The sequence below is a fragment of the Nuphar pumila genome, chromosome 3 (assembly GCF_984573655.1).
Source record: "Nuphar pumila chromosome 3, dmNupPumi1.hap1.1, whole genome shotgun sequence".
Lineage (NCBI taxonomy): Eukaryota > Viridiplantae > Streptophyta > Magnoliopsida > Nymphaeales > Nymphaeaceae > Nuphar > Nuphar pumila.
This window is the reverse complement of record NC_143251.1, coordinates 47,418,898-47,431,715: the sequence shown is the minus strand read 5'-3', so window position 1 is coordinate 47,431,715 and position 12,818 is coordinate 47,418,898. Positions and strand designations below refer to the sequence as shown.

Sequence of the window (12,818 nt, the reverse complement as noted above, 5' to 3'; positions counted from 1 at the left end):
ATCTAGGCCAACATGAACAATTTCAAATCTTGGCACATTAATAACACTAGATGCTTAGCCAATAGCCATACTTAAGCACAAGCAACATACCAAATTCTCTAGCTTGTAATCACCTTACTCAAGGAGTACATCCAGCTTCGACCTTGCGGTAAGGGATGCCCTTAGGGGCTTCAAACTCGTGACTTTCTCTAAACTTGGTGAGGTTCACAACTTGCCTTTACCAAACGAGCCAAGCCCTTATGGGCTAAATAAGAACTTGCTATTTATATTTAATTAATGATGATTTTATTTTTTCTTATTTAATCTAAATAAACCCGAGTCTGACTTAGAAAACGCTAGGGCTAGTACCCCAACTCGAGGGCTTATGTTGAGCAAGGGGTTACCGCTCGCGGGAGTTGAACTCTGACTGCCTGTCCGACAGCCGAAGCCCGGTCCAACTACACTAAACCCTTTGGGTTAATTACTATTTTAATTTAATTCATTCTCGTAAAAGCCAGAATAATTGAATAAGAAGGCCATCCTTGAAATTTTTGAGCAATGTAGGGTCATTCCGTTGGCAACCAGAAAATATATAAAAAAAAAAGTATTCCAGCACCGACAGGACAGTGTGTGGCGCTGATATTGGTTGGGAAGAGAGAGAGACCATCCCTGTCCCAATTTCGTTCGACTCCCCCGAATTTTAGGGTTTCGTGGGCACTGATCTCTTCTCGTGAGTTTCCGAAGATCAATTGTTTGGGAGAAACGCGTTCTGATCGTCGTCGGCGTTTCTGCTCTCGCCAATTTTCTGGTATTCGTGGGGGCTGTTGGAGGAAATTAGGGTTTCGAATTGTTTGGGGGAGAGGGTGGATATCTGATCCATGGATTCCGATTCGTGGGCCGCTCTCTTTTCCGCTTCCAAGCGCCACCAATCTGCCCTTCAAATCCGTTCCGGTCCGATTCCCCCCCTCTCCCTTTTCATGGTTTTTGGAGCTTTTTTTGATACTTTGTGTGATTTTTGGTTAGGGGTTTTGATTTGATTTGGAGGGTTTATTGTTTTTTTAATGGATGTTTCAGGTGCAGATCTTCAGTTGAGCTTTGATGATTTCGATGGGGAAGAGGATCTGCGTGCCGAATTCCCGTGTCCGTTTTGTTCAGAGGATTTCGATATCGTAGGTCTCTGTTGTCACATAGATGATGAGCATTCCGTTGAGGCTAAAAATGCGGTAGCTTTTCATTCCCTCTGAGGAAATCCTCCGTTTTTTGTGTTTTTGGTAAATGATCGATGGGATTTCCGTGCCCTTTGTTGTTCATTATGTGGTTTCTCTTTTTCTGTTGGGATTGCTGCGTTAGTTCCTAAACGATCCAGGTTTAGGATTTGTGGATTTTTATGGATTGGATTGGTGTTTTCGTTGCAATTGGATGAATCTATTGTTCAAGTAGAGCCGTGCGTTTGCATATTGTAGTTTGATTTAGTTCTTGATGGTTAATGAAGTGTTGATGACAATGATCCTGATTATTCTCACTAATGTTTTAGTATATGGGCTATGGGCTTTAGAGTAGGTTCTGGTTTGGGAGGTTCGTCCTGGCAGCCATATATGTCGTGCGCTTTATCGTCAATAGTTCTCTTATGTGCTATAGATGTTGGGTGGTCCATTTTGGCATTTTTTCACCTTTATGTTTAGAACTTTATTGGGCACTCTCTTGTTGTGTCATCTCTTGTTGTTCAAGGAGTCGTGAAGAAAATTTGTTTGTGAGTGGTGTTTGCCTCTGATTCTTGTATGAAATTCATGTATAGTTTTTATAGAATCTGAACCTACAGTATTGGACATGGGTTTCCAGGAACGTGAACACATTCATGCTTCTATTTTACAATTTTACATAGGGGAGATTTAATGTATTTTGAATTCTAGCATTCTTGAACTGTGATTAGTTACCTGTAATCTTAATAGCAGTTTGACTGAATAAATCAGAGGATTGTATATGCAAAATCATGCCTTTGTTTATGAAAATCCTTCTAAATGTGAGGAAAAAACTGCACAGAGAACCTTTTCAGTTCCTGTGGTAATTGTGCTGTTGTCTTTGTTATTTTTGTTATAACCAATGTTATCAGTATCGGTGAGACTAAAAATTAATTTTGAATATTATTTTAATGGTTTTAACACGTGTCACAACAACAACAACAACTACGCCTTCATCCCAAAACAATTGGGGTCAGCGATATGAACCAAAAAAGAAATTCATTTTGGGTCTTCCACATGAATCCTTTTCCTCCAATCATTTCTATCCAACGCCATGTCCTCGGTGAGGTTCAAAGCATTCATATCCTTTCCTATCATCTCCATCCAAGTCTTCCTAGGCCTACCCCGACCTCTTTTAACTAATATATTTTCCCATTTCTCCAACCTTCTAACTGGAGCATCATTAGGCCTTCGCCGAATATGTCCAAACCACCGTAAACGATTCTCTCGCATCTTATTTTCAATGGGTGCAACACCTACCTTCTTACGTATCTCTTCGTTCCGAATCTTATCTTTTATTTCCACACATCCATCTAAGCATCCGCATCTCAGCTACACTCATTTTTTATGGTTAATATTTCCAAACCACCGTAAACGTGTCACACAATGGTTAATATTTTTTATTATTTTCCAACCGATACAGAATGATTCACTTAAGTATCGGTATCGGCCAATACAGCTGGATGGGTGGCCAAACTATTCATGGCCGATAGCGATACTGACAACATTGTTATTAGTTACTTTCCTGCTCTAACCTGATTGTTTCTTCTGTTTTCATAGGTATGCCCTGTGTGTGGAACTAGGGTAGGGATGGATTTGGTCGGGCATATCACTATGCAGCATGGGCACTTCTTTAAGATATCCTTCTCTCAAGTAGGATTACATGGATTTTTACGTTGTATTGCATAAATTGGCGGACATGTTTTTAGGATATTTCTTTTCCTCTAATGAATTATTTGCATCTTCTTAAATATCACTTCAACATGTATTTTTTCTGTGATTGATTTTTATATGGAATGTCAACTTTTGAAGTTCGAGAAGTATTTAAACTATTCTAATGGCCAATCAGACTGTCAAGTATTTACTTTCACAAAGTGTAATAGTCAAAGAGAATTGAAATGTATGTTTGGGTCAAGCATGGCTATTCTATTCTAACCATTCACTTTGTGGATGATGATGCTTGCGGCCAGCCTATGACTTGGAACTTGGAAGTGATACAAAAGAAGGGATATTAGCTGATTCTTAAGTCTATTCTTTGTGGGGTACAGTTGAGGTTATTCATCTTCTTTTCTGCTTTCCCTTCGATTTTAAGACACAAAACTGTGCAATTTGTGAAATATGTTGTTGCTGTATTGACTACCCATCATAGTCACAAGGATCAGCAAGACCAAACGAGAAAGTTCTGATAAAATTGCAGTAAAATTTTCTTGCATATTTTCAATATATCACACTCTTAATTGATTTTTTGTGATTTTAATGTATCTTTAATTTCAATAGGTTTTTGTTTTTGGATTGGTGAGGAGTTTCCATGTACAATACTCATCATGGTTGAGGTTGTGGTTAGGTAGGTCTGGGCAATACCTGATCTTCTGCACTTTTATGTCTAATGATATTTTGGCGGGATATCGGAGTTAGTTGCAGTTGTTCGGTCAGTACTTATTGGGCAGAAGAGGTCTTTTGTATAGTATCAAGTAACAGACTTCTCACAGACACAGATAATGGAGTACAAGGGTGTGAAAATACTTTAATCATCTTGTCAGCAAGACTAAAGTTTTCCATTTTGCTTTCCACTGAGTTTAACTTATAGGCAATTGAGATAGTATGACAACATCTCAGGGGTGTTTGGGTGACGCTCATTTGAGCATCAGCCTTAGTTGTCAAAAGTTGTGCCTAGGTGGGCTAGGCATAAGGCCATCGCCTATGCTTATGAGTTTTGGCGGTAGGGCCCTGTTTTACCGCCTAGGCAGCACCTAGGCTATCCCCGCCAAGGCCGCTGGGACATGATTGCGTTTTCTTTTTTCTCTTTCTTCCTTTATTTCTTCTTCTTCCCATCCCAAATGTTTCTTTTTCTTCTTTTCCTTCTTCTTTCCCTTTTTTCCCCCTTCTTATTTTTTCTTTTTTTCTTCTCCTTTTCTTCTTCCTCCTCTTTTTCTTTCTCTTCCTTTTTATCCTTTTTCTTTTCCTTCCTTTTTCCCCTTTCCTTTTTTCCTTCTTTGTCCCTTTTCTTTTTTTCTTTTCTTTTTATTTTTCTTTTTTCTTTTTTCTTCTTCGTCCTCCTCTCGCCCCTCCACCCTCTTCTTTTTTCTTCCTCTTCTTCTTCTTCTTCTTTTTCTTTTTGTTCCTTTTTCCACCTTTTTTCTTTTTTCCTTCTTTTTCTTCCTTTTCTTCTTTTTGTTCCTTTTTCCACCTTTTTTCTTTTTTCCTTCTTTTTCTTCCTTTTCTTCTTTTTTTATTTCTGTTCTTTACATGTATGCCCGTATTTCACACACACACACACACACACACACATATATATATATATATATGGTCATGCAATTTTACGAAGTTTACAGTATGTTACACTGAATTACACACTTATACTCCATTCATAATTACAATCATATGTTTTTGCTGAATTTACTATTTATTGTATTATTTTTGCTTTTCTTTATGTTTTATCTTTTTTGGTCCCTCCTAGTCCGACTAGGCCCCAACTAGTTCTTTTAGGGGTCTTTCACCTAGGCTCCAACTAGCGCTTTTGACAACTAAGGCATTAACACTTCATTTAGTAAAAATAATATTGGGAAATTGTGTTTGGATGACAAAAGCTCTCAAATTGATTTTTTCAAAACATTATGTTGAGCATCGAAACAATTTATGGAAAAACAAAAGCCATTTTTTCATGGCCTCGTTTCTAAACTGTAAATTCCAGGCTTCTCCTCCCGACCTCTCCCCCTTCGTCCATTCACCATCCTTCTCCCACGGTACCTGGATACGCACGGCTGGAGAATCCTCTCTCTCTCTCTCCATGAAATCAATCGCTCAGTTTTTTATGGTTCAGCATGGAAACTATCATCCCTGTGGACTGCATTTGAAAAGATCCAGAAAATTAACAGATGTCATCCCTTGTGTCCATGGTGATTATTAAAGCAATCATATATGTATGCTTTGAGGTGCCCATGAGTGGAAAACCCTCTTCCTATGTTTTGAGGTGTGTGGCTTTCTCATCTACCCTTTTCCATCTCACATCAAAACAACTAAAAGTTGTTGAAATTGATAATGATGATGATTGCAAGTGAATGGTGGTAGTTGATGAAATTTGCATAAGTCATGGCTGCAATGATGATGATGATGGTAGCTGTAAATGATGGTTTACAGAAAGCAGGAAAGAAGGCAAAATTCATCAAAGTGTCATCCAAACACCATTTAATAGATAAAATGACAGACACGGCTTTAAGAGATATAATTATGAACAGATCATAAAAAAGTTTTGAAAAATGACACCCAAACAGTTGCCCTAATTTTGAATTGGTATTGTCATTGTCAAGTGTCAAGGTGGTTGCCTTTCTGTGGGATCTTTTCTTTATTTATTTCGCTTAATGTTTGACCTGAATTTGGTTTTTTAACATTTTATGAAAATTCTTAAAGCATGTTACCATTTCAGTAGCCTGTGGTTTTCAAGTAGTTGCTGATGTTAATAAAAATGTCTACTGTAATTCCTGTGTTCCTTGACTGGAAGTTCAAATGCAGCGAAGAAGAAGATTCCGAAAAGGATCCTCTCATTCTACACTTTCAAAATTGAGCAAGGAACTGCGAGAAGGGCACCTCCAGTCGCTGTTTGCTTCTTCATCTTATCCGGTTGCTTCATCCAATACAGCGCCCGACCCTTTGTTGTCGTCATTCATTTACAGTATGCCTATGGTTGATGCTCCAGCAAAACCAGAGTCTCATTCACCAGATGATGGGATTTCCGATAAAAACCCCATAGATGAGAAAGTGACAGAAAGGTATGCCCATTTGACTGTTCTAGATCATTGTATTTTCCATCAGCAGAGCTTTTGCAGTGAGTAGGCCATGATACCTGGCATGTCCCCTAAAATCAGAATGATTTGCCTACTCATTAAGGCTACGTTTGGTTTTGTTGGGTGCCATATGACTTCGAATCAAATATGATTTGGAGTCATAGGATTCAGAATTACATGAGGCCTCATGTGATTCTGAATCTCATATAAATTAGAAAATGAGGCAAATGAGAGTCCGTTTCTTGTAGCTCACTTTCTGATGTTTGGTTGCTTGTGCAAATGAGATTCACTCTCCCATTTGTATGAGAATCTGAACCTCATGAGACGTTACCAAACATGCCCTAAATGAATATCATGCCAGGTCTGGCCCTATGTTCACCTCCTCCCTTTCTTTGATGAAATACAAACTTCTTGTGCTCTTTCTTTTCTGGGTAAAATTAGACCTGTGTTGAGACCTTTGTCAATTCTTTTGTTAACGGAAAGTATAAGCAACATACAATTCCTAAGTCTTATACGATGATCATCTAGGTTTGTCTTTAGGCATGGAAGCCATTGTCCTTCTTCTAAGCTGATTGTAGGGTTTTATGCGTATATGGGCATTTGCTTCTAATAGAAGATCTACAACTATATTCTGAACTTGACACCAGATCTTAGTTTCAAATGAGAATATCTGATTTCATTATGCCAAATAATTAGGCCAAGCGGTGGATGTTTGACACTTTGAAACAAGTAAACTGTTCACAGATTGTCTGAGAAACTGATATTGAAGGTAAAAGTTGACATAAAAATAGGAGTTTCTCATAAATAGTGGTCAGTCAAAGTAACAATAATAAATCCTGGACAAATAACGGATAGCAGGTCAAGCCACCAAGTTTGCAAGTCATGTTTTTAACTGTCCATGTGAAATAGGTTAGAAGCATCTCTATTCCCTTTTGGGTGGATGCCTGTAATGTAGGTTACTAGGTTGTGGTTTGACTGTAACCATTGTGTAGCAGTGTCTGGTAAATGGCAGTGATATTATGCCAGTTATTAATGAACAGTTGTTGGATGATTCAGAAATACATGTCACCTACATGTAGAGAGAGAGAGAGAGCATGTTTATGTGTGTGAGACCATCGTGCCCTTGTTTGGAATGTGATGGAGTTACAGTGATTTTACAAATGTAGGGCACAGGGACACGTGTGTGTGTTTGATAGGTGGATCTAATGTGCATGCCTTCATTAAATAGAATTTGAAATGGTTATGGTGTGTTAACATACCTTGCAATGCTCTCTATAAGAAATTATCTTAAAGAGAAACAGTTTTTGCATCAAATTGAGCTATGCCAACCATGAGCACATTGATGGTCTGACAGATATGCTGATGATGGCATTTTATAATGATAATAGTGTGTTTGATATACAATATTTGTGATAGTATAATTGTCACATTTGTTACAAGAGAGCATAAAGAAGCGCAATTGGCAGCATGTAATGGATAGTAGTACTTTTTGTTTCCTTCTTCTTTTGGTTGGGGGATAGTCAAGCTGGGGAAAGACCCTGCTGTAATTCAAACCTTACTGTATGAGTTGCCGTTATTTTATTCAATGCACTATGTAAACAGTGAGAGTGACACTCACCTATACTTCTGATTTCACCTTCAGGCAGGTAACCATTTATGTCTGCCAGAGTGTTTAGTGGCAAATTTTCTCTTAGGGAGAACCTTGAAGATTTAATATGAGTGGGATTTCATTCAATGTAGCAGGGATCATGCTGTTAGGGTAAAGCTAAAAAATGCATAGGGAATGGGAGCACCACAAAATCAGTATTGGGTCATGGTATTTGGTACAAGCCTCCTTCAGCTTCTAAGTTCTAACCATCCCAATGCTATGCCCTAGCTTTTCCTTCTTTGTGCATGCATGTTCTGTGTGTCTCGTTGGAGGTGGTGTTAATCTTGTTAGCTTGCGATGGCATTATCAAGTTTGATAGGAGGTCAACGTTGTAGCTTGCTTCTCTTTGGAGTGTGGGACCATTTCCACCATTTACCACCCGTTCTATTGGTACCATTATTTATGTGGTCTTGATGGAAGCACCTTTAGACCTCTGATGGGGTTATGTTCAATCATCCAACATCGCATTTTGGTCACTGAGTTAGCATGTTCCACACCTGGAGCTCATCACCTCATTGGTATTGACCATAGTTTGTGTGGTCATGCTCATAGTTAATCACTTTCTCAGATTACATGAGCTAAAATATCCCCAGTAAGCTGGTGTATGTTGGAACGTGGTTTGAGTTCTAGCAGAGATAGAGAACCTGGTAATTACGGTCATGACCGCTAACCTTCAATGCAGATGATAGTCCCTTTTTATGCATTAATCGTGTACCCCATTGTGTATGAAAGGATGTTGCTAAATCTACATGCATCCAAGGTGACCTCTAGTGAAGTTTGGATCTTCATTGCTCCTGCCACTCTCTTTGTGCCAAGCAGTGTTTCATATAAAGCATGTCATAATAATAACTCATCTTGTTTGTTCCCGTTTTGTAAGTTAAACAGCATTATAAACTTTGCCTTCACATTTTTTTGGGTCGCCAATTAGCCATTGAGCAAAAATTCACAACAATTCAATGCAATATCACGTACATATTTTCTGTTTACTTTTCTCCTTTTGTATGATTTCATCATCAATATGTTAGTCTGACCTATGAAAATATATGATTTCAGTAATGAACCACCTGTATCAGACAAGGACCAAGAGGAGAGGGCTCGTAGATGCAGCTTTGTGCAGGAGCTTTTGCTCTCAACCATTTTTGAGGACACGTTATGAAGGATTCAAATCCACATGTCAGTCACTCTCCTCTGGTTGGACGTGTTTCCCCAGAGCCTGGAAACAACAGTGGTGAATCGGTGAAGGGATTGGCTTGTTTGCTTGCTTTGAGCCAGAGTGGGGACCCATCATCTTCTTCATATGTGGTAAGCGGTGTTGTGGGTTGGTATTATATTATATAATGCACTGTTGATAGATTAGGGCAGGTATGTGTAATATTTCCTTTCCATAGACTTGAACCGAAACAGCTTGTTTAAATGGAAGCAGTTAGTTCTAATGAAAATGCACCCCGCTATGTTGAGATTTGTGTTTTATGTATCACATCGGGATCTTGATGTTTCTCTTTGGTTAATTGTCAGTCAGTTATTGTGAAGAACAGTACACATAATGATTTAACGAAATACAGAATTAGAGTGGAGTAGACTCTATCGATTGATTGTACCTATAGCTACGATCCGGATGACTTGCATCATGCGGTCTTCAAATCGTAATTGCTAATTCATATTGCAGATAGTTCTTTGGTTCAAGGAAAAGTGAACAAAAACAGAAAAATAAAAGAAAAATTAAAAGATGAGGTCGATCGATGTGATGCTCAAGCATTGGAGAAGGGGAGCAGTCCGTTGTTGGTTGTAGATTTTGAACCTTTGGTTGGACGGTCCCCTCATATGTATATATTTATACATATTTTTCATTTCATACGTGCTAAGCAAAACATCGGTAACGCTCTTCTCAACACAGCCAAAAAAAAAAAAAGAACTGAAAAAGAATACGCCAAATTATAGCATTGTAAAGCATAAACAAAGAAATTCCAAGTATAACCGAGTTTTCAACTCCATATTCCTACACAAAGCTACCACAAACGGATCACCACCAAGTTGGTCGCTAAACCCCCATTCTCTTCGGTAGATGCCTAAGCATTTAGACACCAAGATACATTGACCAAGCTGGTTATATAGATGTAATACCAACCATCAGCTCCTATCATTCTCACACCAAAACATGGGACACCAGTACCTGTCACGTCTCCTTGTGGTGGGACGTTGCAGATTCAAACCCCAGTGGTACGTTGAATAATAACTGGTGGGGGTCTGCCTAACCCAGCTTGCCTTTTAAAAAAAAACATGGGACACCAGATGCCTCATATCCTGTTTCCCAATTTATTTAATAACTGATACACGAATGGAGAATCCTTGTAAGGACATTTGTTACACTGAGGGGAGGTCAAGCAGAACAGCCCTTTCCGTGGGAAATTGCTTCTGTTTTCATATGAAACTTGGGGTTTCCCATGAAACAACGTGGGCAAATTAGTTTCACTCTTTCATATCTCTTCCCCATATTTTGGGGGTGAAAAAAGTGCCCCTTCAGTCTTCTATCAAATCATGGCACTTAGCCCCTGGCTCGAGTGCTTTTTAGCTTGATTCCCAGATATCCAATGTCAAGAATAAAAACGTAATGGCGCAAAGAAAATATGGTTGTTAACCTGAAAAAAGTTGTATATAATCTTCACTTAAGTCGGCTATTTCCTTTCATCACCAACAAAACTGTTTATCTAAATCTCTTGTTAAGGATGCAAGTGCAATACATCACCACTAAGAGTAATGGGGAAAAGCATGATAGCTATTACACCCTCCATCAACACAACCAGGAAGGAAACAAAACAAACGCAACCTCCCCTTGATCAAAGCATGTGATGGAGTATGGGAAAAAACAAAGGGAGCCGATTAGCTTTTATTCATTCAAATATAAAACACGATATGATTTCAACTCCCATCTTTCAAAAAAAAAAGATATGATTTCAATTCCCTGCGCTACTTTCAAGATCGAGGTGTCTGTCCCTGGCAAAACCAGTCATTCCTTTTTCTTTACAAAATTTTTTGATATCTTAAAACTTCTTCAGTGCAGGCACTGGACGATGCCAGGAATAAAAGCTTACCTGTTTCTCCATATTCAAAATTCCAAAAACCATGAGCTGTCTATCCTCATCTCCAGTAAGCACCATGTGAGACGAAGAAAAGGAAGTCAGGATGAATGACTCGGAGAAGCCTTAACCAATTATCTGCTGCCTGCAACAATGAGCTGGCCTGCTGGCACTCATACACTCCAGTAGGCATCCATACAGAACTTTTAAATTTGTAGGAGGCTAGACCGAAAACAGGTAGTGACAACATTGAAGATGTATCAAGGGCAGCACTAGAACATTTGGAATGGATCCCTCCCATTTGTGCAAGGTCACTTGCTGCACCTGGCAAGAACAAGCGTTATCAGTAGGAAGTCAAAGTGAGTGCCTGATGCATGCATGCAATTGTCTGCAAGCATCGATCTAATTTCTAGATATAACCAACAAAATAACAATCAGAATGACCTAAAAAGACAACATTAAATACAAACAGATAATGTAAGTGGTGATACTGCACATAGAGGTCCAAGTACCAAAAACTTGTCAATATTGCAAGAACCTAATCCTAGTCGTGAACACAACACTGTACTAGCACGTTCACTGGATTAGGCTATGATCAATGCTACGCTGTCTAATTCAAATCAAGTAACAAAATTGTAAAAATTCTTAATTTGAAAGTCCCACAGCCAAAGAAGTACCAACGATAGATGCAAGATCTAAAATCAGGATTCAGGATTAGTCTACAACTGTGTTCTGGTCATAATACCAATGTTGCAATATATGGCCTCATCCAAAACTAAATCCAAAGCCAATATCTGACTCATCAATAAAACCAATGAGCTAAATAATATTGACATGTAGTTGACTCGTCTAAGCTCCAGAAACACCTATGTGAGCCGCTGTCAAACCTGAGCCTTTGATTGGAAGAAGCCAAAATTCCTTTCTCAGAAAAAGGACTCAGATATGCATAAGCAAATTGCAGTTATGAGGCAAGGGTCCTTCAGGTCACCCACCCCACATATCTGAGAATGACCTAAATAGGCCAATGTCAGATTATTCGTGGACTAACAGCAGCCAATGCCAAAGTCTGACCTGGTGTGATTCAGCAATAGATGTAAGAATATTCTGTCATAACTCATACCCAACTTCTCATTGAAGGACACAAACTGACTTGGGTCCAAATTAACTAATTAAAAAAAAAATCATTTTATGTTGTTTCGCACAATATAATCAGTATTACAATTATATCCTTGAGGGAATTATTTGTTTTCACTCTGAATCGTCCCTGTTCCTTAACATAATAACAACTTCATATGATTTTATTTAACATAAATATCTTTTCCCAATAAGCTTAACACAAACACCCTTAATGATGCAAATTTAAATAAATTCTTACAAACAAAAGCTGTCACTTAAATATTTCTTCAAATGCATCAGATTTGAGTGGTGATGGATATTTATATCATACTTATGGATACAAGATACCTTCCGTGTTAATTTGCTTATTCCCATGCAGTACTCATTTTTTAAGGCTTTCCATGTCGAGAATTAACTAGTTCCTAGTCTTCAAAGTTTAGGCATGTAGATTCATTTGGCAAGTAGTGGTGAAGAGCAATACGCCAAACTCATGTCATGAAGGACTCAACCAAATTGATTGTCAGCCCAATCAAAAGCAGATCTTGTTAATTGGATAACTAAACTCTTGCATGAGACTAGACTGTAGATACTATGCAAAATACCCCAACAGGACCAAGTCACAAAGTAAAATAGGAAATACAATGGAAAAATCATGCTCACACACAGAGACACACACCGGGGGTGCCACAGCAGCCCAAATCCCAGTAAGTCCCGACCCTGACCCAGCCTGATTAGTAAACAGCCGTGTTCAGGGTAGGGCTGAAGCATCATTTCAATGGAATCCCACCCCCTCCTGGCGCATTCACTAATCGAGCTTAAAGGGCCTGACCAGTACCTACCTGATAATTCCCAGGCTAAGCCCAAACCTGAATAGGGACGGGTTGTGCTTTCAGTGTCCAGGGTTGGGCCTGCTGGGCCCTAACTGGCCCTGGGCCTGGCCGGGCCGATGTTCACCCCTGCTACATGAAGTTTGCATTTCAGA

General features: G+C 38.9%; 1 protein-coding gene across 4 annotated transcripts; it reads left to right on the top strand.

Annotated features, from left to right (window-relative positions):
• Positions 1-599: 599 nt before the first annotated feature.
• On the top strand, positions 600-9,085 carry LOC149842819 (protein DEHYDRATION-INDUCED 19-like). Of its 4 annotated transcripts, XR_016430816.1 has the most exons (6): positions 600-930; positions 1,054-1,202; positions 2,778-2,870; positions 3,495-3,561; positions 5,727-5,983; positions 8,700-9,085. XR_016430816.1 is itself a non-coding variant. In XM_089999459.1 (5 exons), the coding sequence occupies exons 1-5, from the start codon at positions 858-860 to the stop codon at positions 8,800-8,802; spliced, it is 666 nt and encodes a 221-aa protein (XP_089855585.1). In that variant the 5' UTR covers positions 600-857; the 3' UTR covers positions 8,803-9,085. The 4 variants fall into 4 exon arrangements, 3 of the variants coding, with proteins under 3 accessions (XP_089855585.1, XP_089855584.1, XP_089855586.1); XM_089999459.1 differs by lacking the exon at positions 3,495-3,561 and having other exon boundaries at positions 2,778-2,857; positions 5,723-5,983; XM_089999458.1 differs by lacking the exon at positions 3,495-3,561.
• Positions 9,086-12,818: the final 3,733 nt, after the last annotated feature.